The sequence below is a fragment of the Pleurodeles waltl genome, chromosome 11, assembly GCF_031143425.1.
Source record: "Pleurodeles waltl isolate 20211129_DDA chromosome 11, aPleWal1.hap1.20221129, whole genome shotgun sequence".
In the NCBI taxonomy this organism is placed as follows: domain Eukaryota; kingdom Metazoa; phylum Chordata; class Amphibia; order Caudata; family Salamandridae; genus Pleurodeles; species Pleurodeles waltl.
In genome coordinates, this window is record NC_090450.1 from 859,590,894 (window position 1) to 859,605,383 (window position 14,490).

The 14,490-nt window shown below is 39.8% G+C and overlaps 1 protein-coding gene across 1 annotated transcript in view; it reads right to left on the reverse strand.

Moving 5' to 3' along the window:
• MYO18B (myosin XVIIIB) overlaps positions 1–14,490 on the reverse strand; it is a 1,377,385-nt gene that overhangs the window by 682,636 nt on the left and 680,259 nt on the right. The window contains exons 19-20 of the mRNA XM_069214702.1: positions 11,007–11,072; positions 35–163 (exon numbers count right to left, since the gene is read on the reverse strand). Coding sequence (XP_069070803.1) covers positions 35–163; positions 11,007–11,072 — 195 coding nt within the window. The remainder of the gene's footprint in view (positions 1–34; positions 164–11,006; positions 11,073–14,490) is intronic.

Consider the following 14,490-nt stretch of genomic DNA (forward strand, 5'->3'; position numbering starts at 1 on the left):
GTGATGGCATACTGATAAACCCAAAACTATTTACCTTCAAATGTTTAAACTTCTGACGGCAGAGGAATCCTTTGCAAATTGACTGGAAGAGAATCAGTTTTTGGGAAATCATCTTGTCACGCTGCTTTTCTAACCTGGCCAGAACACCGGACTTCATGAAGACCTGAAAGGAAGAGTGACAAATTCTTAGACTGATTAGAGGTTATTTATGTTATGTCAATTTTAGAACTTATCACTACTAGGTGGAAAAGTAAGTTCGAGGGATTTTACTACTACGGATTCATAGAATGCAAAACTTCTCAAGTTCAAAAACATTTCTTCTAGAACAGCTATAGATGTGCAGATACTCGTTATACAAAAGTACAAAAGGCTCCGCCCAATGAAAATTGCGTTTCAGCCAGACCACACGAACAGCATTATCATCTTGTCAGTCTTAATTTTAAAATCATTTCTTTAAGAAGCTGTGTCTCACTCAAGAAAAGGACAGATCCTCTTGATACCCCAGACAAGAAGTTCATTCCTTGGGACATCGAGCAACGTTCCTTTTTAATAACTCCTCCCCCTTTGACAACAAAAGTGCACCACGCCTTTCCCTCTTCTTTTTTCTGTTGTTATTTAGAAAGTTAGGTGTTTCACATATTATTTAAGCATTGGTGGCACAAGTTTTTTCAGGGCTGGGGTGCGAATAGAAGTGTTTAAATCTTACAAGACTGACATTCTGCTGACACAGCGTGCCAGCTTGTTTATGCTAACTTGCTCACCTTTGTGTTTACTTGCCTTCCTGATATGCTCTGAGACTTCCAGCTGGCCTTTTATTCTCCTGTTGCTAGTTTGCTCTCCTACTAGGTTCCTTCGTATTCATAATATAGAGGCTCTTGTGATTCTTGCCTCTCTTTTCTTCCTGTTGTAGGGAGGAAGTCTGGCCTGTTTTGGTCGGGGTGTGTCTGTTGTTAACCCTATCTCTTCTACTCTAATGGCTCCTTGTGACCTTCAGAAATGAGGACCAGTTTGTGCAGATACTGGACCTTGTACTATAGCTATAGGTGTTCCATGGGTAAAAAGATTTCTCCTGTTGTTGCCCATGCAACACGTCTATTCCTTTGGTTGGCCCCATTAAGGCAAAATCTTCTCCATGCTTTTGCTTTTAACTGGCTCAGGTGTTGTCTGTGGCCCTGTCTTCTGCTTCCTTGGCATTGCTTGTCTTCATTCTCTCCCTTCTCTTTTGTGATTCTTTTGCTATCTGGTAGTAATGGACCAAGGGCTTGACGATTTGCAGGTCCACTGATTTACATGGCTGTTGTCATTGTTCTTCCGGTACCTGCTTGCTTGTCTGCTTTTAGCATTTCAAGAGTTTATTTTTCTGGCACCTGATATGGGTTGGTCAATTGTGAGTTTCATGGCGGTTGGTTTTTATTCTCCTGATTGCAATTTCTTTACCGTGCCTTTGAGGGGTTCATATTCTTCCCGCTCACAAACCTGTACTGTTTACTTGTGTACTTCCTTTCTGGAGCACTTTTCTGGGCCGCAGTGTTTCCTCTTAGCCTGGTGGCTGTAGTTTACAAGAGGTGTGGGGATTTTTAGTGCCTGGACATTGTAATGCCGTTGTCCGTTTCTTCTTCTTCTGTTGTTTCATTTTGCTGCTGTGGCGTGGTCTTTGTTTAGCTGACTCTTGGCTCAAATGCTCATCTCAGTGTCTCGAGTTTAGAGTCCTTTTTGGGGTACTGTGGTTGTTTGTACAGCTGTGCACTTGCCCTGTTTGTGGTCTTTGTTGTAAACTATGCATGATTCTGTTGGTTCCTGTGTTCGCTCTCTTTGGAGGTCTGCTTCCCTGGAGTTTGTGAACCAAGTGGTTTTGCTTTTCTGGATTTTGGTTGTGGATCCCTCCTGGGTGGATTCCTCTAGACCCATGTTTGCTTTCCTTGTTGGCTTTGGCGGTACACTGGAGGCCTGTAGTGCTTGCTACATGCTCATAGGGTTTGATAAGGGGTTATAGCTGGAGTGTAGGTAATTCACTATTTTCCTACAGGGAAGCCTCAGTGTTTCACTAATGGAATCATTCCCAAAGTCAAGGAAAATCAAACTATTTTACCTTCTGCTCAGGATTTAACAGCTGTCAATTTCCCACCCACAATTATGCTCGTATCCCATGTCACATGATGAGGCTAAAGGGCAGTGAACATCCCATAGCTCCTGGCACAGAGTGTGAGCGATACGATTCTTAGGATCCATCTACACCCATTCTCCAGCTTTCGCGGTAACTTTTTGACAATGCTTCACACTTTAACCGAACGTCTAATGCAGGCAAACAACAGTATTAAATGCCTGCATTACACGCCTTTTGGTTGATGGAGCCAACATCAGCATTACATTCTAAACAAGATGCCAATATTTTTAAATAACCGTGCCCTTTTTGCACTACTATTTTCACTCTGTTACACGTTTAGTTAAGAGTTTTTTTTTCATTATATATTAATAGAATGTTGCATTGCTTGCTTGCGCTAGGTTTCACAAATAGGACCTGCCTTATATTTGTTTGTATATTTCGATATACGAGGCAACATTGCTTTTCTTTGACAGCTGCTGACGGCCATTAGAGGCCATTTTCACTTGCTAAAATTTAAGGACTCACCTCATGAAAAAGTGACGATTCATTTGAAAGGCAAAATGGCAGTCCTTTTCTGACGCAAAAACATTCCTGCCAAATTCACGGTGTCATATTCAGACGGCATGGCACGTGTATATCTGTACAACAATCATTAATACCATGGTGTGGCTTGTCCTTGTCTTCACTTTTGAAGCATTTGAAAAAGAGTCAGGCTGATACTTCTTATTGCGGGCTCTGCATTTAATTCTGACATTTGCCAGCACCAGAGATGATTACTGCATTGTACAGTGGGGGACGTGTAGCAATTTTCCAAATCACTGCTGCGAAATAACTTTTTTCTTCCTAGCTTCAAAATGAGTTCTGTTTTCTCCCAAGGGAAGGCATGTTTTTAAGAGCGGCTGGAATTGGATAATCATAGATTGTTTTAATGGTACTGAGGAGGCGTTTCTTAGAACTAACTTTTTTTTGCATTGCAACATAAAACAAAACCATGTCACAGGCGTCAAATTTACATTTCTAAACTAACTACTTCCTAATGAATTGACAATAGGTCGGTCATTACCAAGTAAGACCTTTCTCCTTTGAAATAATTTGACATTTCCATTGTGTATGTCACAGAAGAGCACTAATAGTTAACTCTTGATTCTTTTTTGTATTACTACTTGTTTCTGTTTTACTCATTGAAATCCACTGGTGCATTATTAATTCAAAGGCCTTGCTGTAAAGGCAGCACCCTTGTGTCCTACCTACAAAGCAAAACATAAACAACTTATGAAAGGTAATTCTGTTGTATAACCAATGGGTTTGAAATGAAATTCTTATTTCTTCCTGTACATGCAGCACGTTTGATCAGAGCACCTCAATGAAAATAATTCTAAAACAACCGTAGTGGCATCTAATTCATGAGAGGCAAAGCTCTGAATGGGTCCCTCCACTGCCTCAACACTGGTAATAAATAGTACATTACACTCAATGGATCCGCATGTATGGCTTATCTTACCTTCTGTGTTTTTCCATGAAATAAATATAAACAAAATGAATCCATGTTAACAAGCAAATGCATGTGGCTCAATGACCTGTTATTTCTAAAAAGTAGAATAGCGATTGGGTAACCATGTAGTATAGTCCAATATTGCCACCAAGGGGCTCTGGAAACACCATGTACCATGAGGTTGAATGCCAAATAATTGGGAAATGTCACTAGAGTCCCTAAATGACAATATGGGATCCTATTACACATTATAAGAATTTCATTTCTACATTACATATTTATTTTGGCTTGTTTTGCTTGAAAAAAAGGGGTTTTCCAAAAACGTTTATTGAAAATTCTAAGTGAAATAGTGGATTAAACTGGCTCTCTGCATTAAGAAGAGAACAATACTTTATTCTGAGCCTACGAATGTAAAATTAAAAAAAATAAAAACACCACTGTTATGTAACACATACTGTCAGCAGAAGGGCCGAAGCTATTGTCTCCAAGTCGTGGCTAACAATGGGCACTAACTGAAACTAAAGTTGTGCTTACCTTACATAATAGACTGTTGCTAAAACAATAAACTCTTGTCACCGCCAGTAAAATTATGCAATTCTGTGTCTGCGAGATTTACTACATACTTATGGATTTGCAACAATTTCCATATAATTTTCCGCATACTTCGCATATTTAACCAGAAAAGGTTGTTGGAATTAATACAAAAGAAAGTGAGATCAGGGTCCTCCTTCAATGTATGGTGCAGGAGGTGAACTAAGGGGCATATTTTTATGAGCCCCTAGCGCCACTGGAGCGTCACTTTTCGCGACGCTCCAGTGGCGCAATGCCCTGCACCGTATTTTCAAAGTGGCATTAAGCCACTTTTTGTGGCTTAACACCACCTTGTAAATACAGCCCCTTCACATGCAGCTCTGTGGATGGAAGAGGTGTGCAAAGGATGTTTCTGTGGGATTTCCACAGCAGCACTCATTGCATTTTGACGCTGCCGCAGACTTACGAGTTTTTGTAAACCTGAGGCAACAGCAAAATCTAACGCCACCCCATGCGTGGCTTTAGCAAGGCGCCACGAGGAGGGATACTTTTATTTCTCCTAATTTTTTCCTTTTCTTTTCCGCAGCACGCATAGAAACAGCAAAAAGACAGATATGATTGTTTATGTGCGGGAAGGTGTCCCTTCCTGCACATAAACAATAATTTCAAAATGACGCTTTGGCACTTCTGTGTGTTCTGCATTCTGCAGAACACACAGAAGTGCCAAATCACTATTAGTGATTGTTTATGTGCAGGAAGGGACACCTCAATGCAGACATCCTTGCAGGATGCCTGTGTAGGTGCTAGGCAACTCAATTTAGGCCCAGCTCAGGGGACAACACAGTGGTGTGCCTTATTCTATTAAATATGGCACATCCCTGCATTGTGAAAATGAAGGAGCGCAGCCAATTTTGGTGCAGCATCGCGCTCCATCATTTTCTGTTAAATATGGGCGTAAGTTAGTTGGACAAAGATAGGTTGTCCAGACATGAATCCTGAATTATCGAATATACTGGGAATAAAACTGAAAACTTGGGGTCAGATGTACAAAGCTTTTTTTCTGTGTGCAAACAACTTGATTCGCAGAATCAGGCAGTTTGCACACAGAAAAAAGCATTTTGGTATGTACAAATGCTATTTTGCAATTCTTCAATCTATTTACCGGTTCACAAAATAGGCATATAAGGCAAAATTAAAACCAAGAGAATCCCTTCCAAACTGCGAGTCACAGTGGTATGTATGATTGTTTTGTGACCGTGAATGCAGTCTCAAAACAATCGCAGTTAACATCAGTTTTAAACTGATGTTAACCCATTTCCAAACGGGAAGGGACCCACAAGGGACCCCTTCCGCTTTGTGAATGGGGACGCACACATTTTTTGAGAGCTGGCAGTGGCGACAGGGACCACTACCTACTCTGAAAAAATGAAACTGAAACATTTAATTTTAGTTTGGAAAGTTTTTTTTTTTAACACTGCTTTATTTATAAAGCAGTCACAGACATGGTGGTCTGCTGACCTCAGCAGACCACCATCCCTGTGAGTGCGGCCAGTTTCCAAATGGGTTACAATTTGTGACCTACCTCATGAATAATAATGAGGCAAGTCACTTGCAACCCTTGTGGGAATCCTAATCAGTGTCTGAGACACTGTTGCACCTCAGGTTTTGCGACTCGTAAAAAGCGAGTAGCTAAGACTCACAATTTGAGAGTCACAAAACCTGACATTTGTACATGTGGCCCTAAATGCACAAGCATTTCTAGATATGCTTTATTGTGGCTCCTCGATATGTATACAACATATGTGAAACATTGTTTGTAATTGCAAAATTACTCAAAATGTGTTTGGATTTCATTACCAGCTGAAAAGCACATTGTCATCATTGTATTCATCCTGGCACACTAAATACGCTGTGGTTATCCGAGCCTTGATACATGTTCATATTCATGATGTGGGATGCATGGAAATGAAACCTATTTTTTTAAGTGGTAAGTGGTGCAGACATTTGCATTTCCCTGAATTGCCGGAAACACAGGTCACACATTCACCGCCTTCTCCGGTACCTTCACTACCATGTGTAAGGAAGATGCAATGCAAACAGTAAATAGCTATGTTTGCATACTATGCTTTAACAGTCCTATACCCCAATGTTCATGTATTACATTCTTTGCTTCACTTCCCCACCTTTTTAGGACTTGAAATCCTAAAAAGGATCACAATCTTCATAGCTGAGACTGTAAGACCCACTCTGTGAAAGGTATTACACCACCACATGGGTGGTAGTCCTGGGATCTGCTAGCATTAGAAGCCCCTCTTTGTTCTCACACACAAATGATGTGAACAGATGCAGAATAACGCATCAGATTTTCCCCACTGTTGGGTATGGATAAAGAACTGACTTCACACCATTTGGCCTGCCCAAGTGGCACTTCCGTAACACGCTGGACATGGCAGAGTTTTCTGGGGGCTACGCCTACTTTTTGCTCTTTGTAAATGTGGTTGGACGTGTTGGAACACAAGTAAATAAATAATGAACCTAAGTTCCTAGTACAATCAAGTCAATTTGTTGAAATGGTGAATTGCAATTACTGTTTAACAACCGGTTACATTTATGTGTTTCATGCATCATGCCGTTTAAATCAAACTGGTGACTCGAATTGCACCGGTGCTTGCAGTATAAAATATTGTAGAAGGTGATTCTCTGATTATGCAAAGACATCTGCAGCTCCACATCGAACTAACACACATGCTGCGCCTTTATGCTCTGTAACAAGAGGGGGCATTCTTTCTGACCTCAAAGTCTTCGGAGCTGCTACACATGTTCCACACAAAGGTCAGGTTTGTTACAAAGAAAGAGCATCTTCTAATTGTAAAGGTGAAATCCTGCACGGGGTGCAGCGTCTCACCTTCCATAGCTGATCGTACCAAGAAGAGCTTTAGAAGTCTGTCATTCGAGACTGGTGGGCAAAACAAATGAATGAATAAAAAGTCAAAGCAGACTTAAAATGGAATAAACTGGTGACTGCATGATATTTGTGTATTGCGCAGGGTACATTTTTCACTTGAGGTTTTGAGTCGCAATATTAAAAGAAGGATACTGACAAGTTAGAGTGAGAAAACAGCTACTCAGTGTCTCATTTGGGAAGAGAATGTGTGCAAAGGGACAGGAGGATCTCTGATTTGCCTCCTGTTGAATATCACACATTCACTTTCCTCCAGATCCTACTTGAAGGAAACTGTGTGGACAAAACTATGAGGTAATGATAATACGACTACCAATTTTGTTTTTCATAAAAACATATTTTACATCATTCTGAACACTCGCAAAGATTATGCCTTATCCTGGTCCAAAACGTTCTCACAAAAGGATGTTATTCCACAAAATGATAAAGGCTACTTTATTTGAATGAAATTCCAACACTCACAAACTGAAGATGCCACTAAGACTGCGACTCAGTGTTAATGAAGTTGAGAGTAGACCAAATAGCGGCAAATGTCTCACAAAAGTCAGGCTTGACAGTTCACATGCTGTGTTGTGCTGTGACTACTATGTCATGATCATCACTTACGTTTCAATCAAAGAAAGATATGTACTTGTTCTGTTTCAGTCTTAAGCCATCCCAGTAGTTATTTATCAGCAAAAACACTGGTGGCAAATCCACATAAGAAATGCTGCTTTACAGACATGACTCACATGTCCACTAGATGTGGTGTAATGAAATTTGGAGTACGTGAGAGAGATGTTTTTCAGGCAGAGAACCTTCTTTAATGGTCTCTAAAAGAGTGCTATGCACAAATGCTGATTTAGTTTTTGAAATTTTGCAAAGCAATCAAAGGGAAATACAGATATTTTTGGAACATTAGACTAAGGGCCTCATTCCAAGTGCCCCAGTAATCCTAATGGTGCCAGTACAAAGAGGTGAAAACCGGCCAAACACATGCAATAACCAATGAGGATACACTCATTACCTCATGTTATTCCCTAAAAACTCACAATCAGGAGTATTACCATCCGCTGGCCCTTCCACAGTTTCCAATTCTCTGGCACAAAACCACATACCTTGGTAATGGGGCCTTAAGTGGTCACAGGATACTACAATTCAATCATTGTAAAAATAAAATTGCAATTAAAAAGGCACTGATAGGATACAAGGATTTAATTACAATGAAGGAAAATACGAAGATGGAGATTGAGTTAGGCAATTTAAGGCCCTAAATTTAAATACATGAGGTGCACGGATGAATTGCTTAATGAGTTGTGAGATACATTTTTTTTGCTCATTGTAACTTTCTCTATAATTTAATTAAAATGTTAATCTAATGTACATTAAATGAAGGATGCTCAGTTGGTACCTTGCAGAAATGGGTCATGGAATAAATAGCCACATATTGGCTTTTTGCTGCTGAACTGTCTCAGATAGTGCCTGGGCCAGGATTCTTCTTGCAGAAGCTTCCCATGATGAATACTTTGGAGTTTGGATTTTTCTGTGAAATTCTCTAGGGGCAGAAAAGCCTAATTTTTTTAATTCCATCTCTGCCTCGTTTGTTAGGCACAGTCTTAATCAAATACTTTCTGAACAAATACATTTTATGTGGTCGAGCTATTTTCCATGACATGGTCACAACAGCATGTTTTTTGTTGGACCATACATTGAGATGATTTGCAGAAAACCACAGAACTCGGTAATGGAGCCCGAGGTGGTTGCCAGTAGTTGAAAACGTATTTTAAAGGACTGATGAACAAACACAGAAGACACAGAAAAGCTCCAACTTAGAAACACCTGCTTTATTTGCGCAAGAACCCTCCAGCAATGCATGTAATCTATGATTGCATGTGTCCTATGTGCACCAAAGAACACTTGCGCCCTGATCATTTGAGAACACAAGTACTTCCTAGGTAGTGTCTACAGATTCTGAAACACAAGCTCTCAGAAATTTGCCACACAGAATATGATCACTCCACCAAAAAACTGTAGTGCACTTGGACACAGCTATTTAATGTATTCAAAGAGTGCTCTTGAGGACATTCATCTTCACTCCATCAGTCATCAACTGATAGATGTTTAAGGTTTGCATCCTCATCAACACGGTGCACTGGTTTGTTAAAGTACATTTTTTTTTGTTTTAAATTCTTATAATAATGATATTTAATCACATGCTAATTATTTTGTCCTGTCTTTTTAAAACAAATGTTGTTGATTTTGAATTAGAAGATATTGCTTGCATGATTTACCAACATTAGCAGCATCTAAAAAGCGGTTAGAGGCATCAATCTTCATTTTGAGAGATGTTCTACTTGCGAGTATAACTAATGCCAGCCATGTCCTTTTACGTACACTTGTTCCCTAGTGATATTATGAAAAGCTGCGTATTGCATTCTCGAGACCTCAATCCAATTTAGTTTCCCACAGCAGCTAGAGAGGCATTAGCAAGCATGCTTATAACAGGTTTTTGAAGAAGTTGACTGCGTCGGTATTGCTGTGCGAAGTTGAAATCGCATCATAAACATTTTTAAAATTATTCGTACTTGAGGTCAAAAAGTTAAGAATTGAGTTCAATATATGCAAGAACCCTCTGATTAATGTACGATTTATGTGAGGTGAGCATCTCATTCTTAACAAAAATCTGCGGACGACTGCTGGTTGTCTAAATTTTTCATCTACTGCAAAGTTAACTGTCTAACATGCAATTGTGGTTGCTTCCCTTTTACACAATTTAATGTTTGTTTAGTTTGTGACACTTGTTTTTGTATTAAGTAGGTACATGGCTTCTCAATATGTATTCTATTCATTTCATTTTTTGTCAAATCATGAGCTCTGTTTTAGTCTTTGGAGAATACTCTTGTTTTTTTAATTTATTTCGCTATCTGTGTTAGTTACTTAACTTCTTTGACAGCACTGGTCTGTTCGCCATTTTTATCTCTTCCATTTTCATTATACAAATTGTTTCATTCCTAGAAACCCTTGTTAATGCTGATCAACTCCTTGTTCATGATTCCCAACAGCCTTCTTCGTTTGGCAGACATTTAGGACCCGCACTAGGGCGTTTCTAGAGACAAGGCCATAAATAAACCCATCTAATCTCATTGAGGAACTCATTGAGCAGGGGAAATGGTAGGCTGCTCATCTCTTTAACAACTTTGCTAGGCAATCTAAGGTATATTCCAGTGCCTCTTCTAACATCATACATACATCCTATAAACCATAATAATGAAGTAGAAAATGCCTAAGAGATTTTAATCTCTTTTGTAAACAAATATCTATTCTAAAATGGAAGGATAATTCAAGGGCAGTAAATTTAGCTAGCTCTTATTTTGACCATTACGAAATTGTTGTCCAGCCAATAGGCTGCTATAAAGCCACTGACTCTTCACAACTGATTCATCTTGCCATTCCTCCAGTTATGTCAAAGTTGCTAATGATTTTAACATTAGCCTATAAAATCCTAAAACTACCTCATTAAGTATGAACCTAATTTCCATACTGGAAATATTGCATTTCTTCACATTGATGGAGCAACACTCGCACCCCACACACACACACAGATGCCACAAATTTAATTTGGCCTCTTCAGACCCATTAAATATCTGAGCATGAGTCTTTGGGCTAATCTGATCATACACCAATTAGGTATGTAGTCCCACTCTCTCTTCTAAAATGTTTAAATGCAAATATTGCACCTCTTTCATACTTTCAATTGGAGCATGGCCTATCACCTCGGATAACTCTCTGTAGTAAATTTTTATAACAACTGACAAATGTATTTATGTGGCAGTAGTCATACTCCAAATCATTATCACTGAAAGGTTTATCATGTCACAAGGGAAACTGACTTATTAAGGTGCACAAAATGACAGGAATATAAATGTTGGAAAACATACCTGGCTCCTTCCAACAACAACACTTTTCTTTTCAAGGTCAAGTAACTGGAAGAGTTCTGCAATAGCCTAGAATCAGGAAAAAACATTTAGTAGTTGACAAGGGTGGAAGTTTTTTGTTCACATATATTACTAGTAGACAGCAGTGATATGAAAGAACTTCCCTGCCATATTAGTGATCACAATATATCTATGTTATTAATTTTGATTTAAATACTGGACTGTTCAAAAGAATACAATTATTTACTTACTCCAATTCACAAAAGAACATTTCTAATTGGACTACCTAACAAATATTACACCTCTGCTGACTTCAGCATGTACAGTGAACAAAGGGATATTATACGAAAAATAACCATGAGAAACAAGCAAGAATGTTGCTTTTCCAGGTAAGCTACAACAGTATATTTGGTTTAGCTCAGTGTTAAAAAACATTGTTGAAGATTGCGTCGTTGGCAAAATGCATATCACTGAATTTTAAATTTCACCTACCCCTTCCCGTTTCAGTAAAAATGTGAAAAAAAGATAACAGTAAAATACCTAAATTGCTTTTGGATGTACATAAAAAGAAAATCATTTTTTTCCTTTGATGGACCGGGCGTAAAATTTAATGGAATTCTTAAGCCCTTGAATAAATGGCAGACATCATGAATTGTAAGTATTTTATTTTGCTTGTAATCTCTGATATACAAGGACCTTCTTCGCTATTACCAATCCTCAATTGTGGTGTGTAGGAGCAGGAGGAGTGTTGTAAACCGGTGATGCTCCTACCTCACCAAACCTATGGTTCCCTTGCTCTATTCAGAGCCAGGGGAAGAAGTGGGTTGCGGTCAGGATGGCATCCACTAGTTTACCAAAAGTAACAACTGACGCAGCTATCTCTTCATCAGAGGACCACTGGGTAACCCTTCTCCAGCTTTCCAGAAGTCATGACCTTCACCACCAGAGTCGACCAAGGAGCAACAGCCAGGGTCTAAATAAGGCCAATGTATACTGGAGAGGCAAATACACTAGTTTCTTGCTTTGTTAGTTTCGAAAACATTTGTTTCATTTTATTTTCTAAGTTCACTTATGTGATGTCTTAAGACTATGTTTGCACATGTAAACGTAGTGGTAGTATAAATGTAGAATGTTGATGGTTGGATTGACTGGAATGTTAAGATGGAAAAAAGGAATGTGGACCATTCATGTTCTGGAGACTTAAAGTCTGGGCTGATTGCTTGTAGGATGCATGTTTTTCCCTGCCCTGGAGAGTTAACTCGAAAATCCTGAAAAGGAGCCACCTGTGCCTGAGTTATTATTTAATTTCACTGCAGTGCCGAAGGAAACAGACTTCTACAACTTATTGACCACAATCGCACATGGTACAGAGTTTCATGACACATGATATGCAATTATCCAACATTTGCAACCATTTCTGGACCACTCCTCACAAAGGATCTATTAATGTGACGAATACTGGAAAAACTGTCAGGATATCTGAATGAGTCAACACTTGCCCCTGGCGCCTGACATTATGTCTATACAAATTGTTGAAAAGCCGACATGGCTCTTCGGGCTTACATCCTACCAAAGTTGATAAACGGAGTACAATTAAATGGGACAATAGCCACACCTATCATTTACAGTGCCTAGAAACACCAGGAGTGTAGTACGAAAAACAGTGTAAAAAGTATTTCCACCTATAGATGTGTGTACCCTAAATACGCTTACAGGCCTCACAGCGCTTCATACTCAATATAGACCATGTATTTGACAGAGCAAAAGTGCTCTGTTGCTGCATTGCCCAGCCTAATGAAAGGGAAGAAAGCTCATAATAACAAAGCACCTAGAGGGCGGGGAAGGAGAATATGACATCTGACAGGAAGATTAGTGATGCTGGTAATGCTAATGCCCTCTAATTGACCTTGTATTTTAAATGTATGTGCGGTCTGTTAGTCTGATCCAGAAATGCCGTTTTGGCTAACTACCTGAAATCAGGTGTAAATAGAGAACATTAACACATTCGTCTGTAAGCTAACGTGCTGCAGACATGAATTAAAAGCATTCAGAAAGGCATCACATTGACTAATAGATCAGGCCTGAAAGGGTCTTATGCTTGGATGCCAGGAGTAAACGTTTGTCCTCTATGTATGCTTGCAACATTGGTTAACTTAATGGGGCACATTACTCTCTCTCAAATGATTGTCTGCATGCTGTTATAGTTTATTTACTACATAAAAGAAGTAAACTCAATACGACAACACCAGGGATCAGTATCTCCTAAATGTGCAGTTCAAAATTTTTTAACTTCTGTGTAAGCTGTATAAGTAATAAAATGCCCCTTTTTGCCTGATTCCCCCATTTTTAAATGGCACTGTTGAGTTTCGGACTCTATGCAGTGGTACCTGGCTAACCAGGTGTTTGGACTCCTAAAAACTTGACAAATTGTCTACATATCCTAATTGGTCCATTTCATTAATCTACATGTCCCTAGTATATGGTATCCAGTGTGGCCGGGGCCTATAAGTTAAATGTCAGTAGGGATCTGCAGTTATACCACTAAAGTGATAAGGCATAGCATATTGTTAGGCCTGTCCCTGCAACCTGAATGTGCAGTTTTAAAACTGCAAGCGCGACATGAAAAAGCACATTTTTGCCAGATCTAACCTTCCTTTTTAAGAACAATTCTGCCATAATGATTTTAGGTAGAGAGGGCTTTGTGGGATAGTTTACAGTAAAACACAACACACTGGAAGTGCTTCAAAAGTGGGTAGGAGCAACCCTAGGAACAATTACTCCATTGGTTAGGAAGTGTCCAGAAGATTCCCCCACCTACATGCTGGCACTAGGCATAAACGTGGCACCCTCAATTCCCTCTTCAGGTTAACTCTGGACCAGTGGCAAAAAGAAAAAGGGCTATACTTGCTGTTGAACCTGTGTAGAGATAATCCAAGAGCAGGATCTGCTTCCAACTATACCCAGGGTGGACTAAAAGGGCTAGCTGGCTAACCTCTTATTCAGCGCCAGCTACACAAAACCTGCAAGAAGGCCACATCTCTAATGAGCCCTAGGACCTTCTGGTTGAGTACTGACCCCAAAGTGCTGCAAGAAAAATGCCTTGGACCCTTAACTGGTGTTACGAGTGTTCTCTTCTCCCCTGCAAAATTGCACGACTATACACCTACTAAGTTTTTTCGAACATATTTAAAAAGAACCAAAGGCTACCACTGGACTGCCACCAAGCTGGCAACATCGAATTGCCAGTCATGCTCAACTTGTTCCTTTGCCCCGCTGAGGAGGATCTGACTTGTATGTAGAGAACTTCACTGAGACCAATACTGAGCAGCACCCCGACAAGAACAATGCCTTCCTTGGCCCCCCACTATGGACACTGCCCTTTGATGTCAAGAGCTCAAAATCCCCACTGAGGACCCATGCTTCTTCAGCCAGCTGCCATCGATGTGCCCTTCTTCAGATCCAGCCTGCAACCTGTCCTGCCGCCATC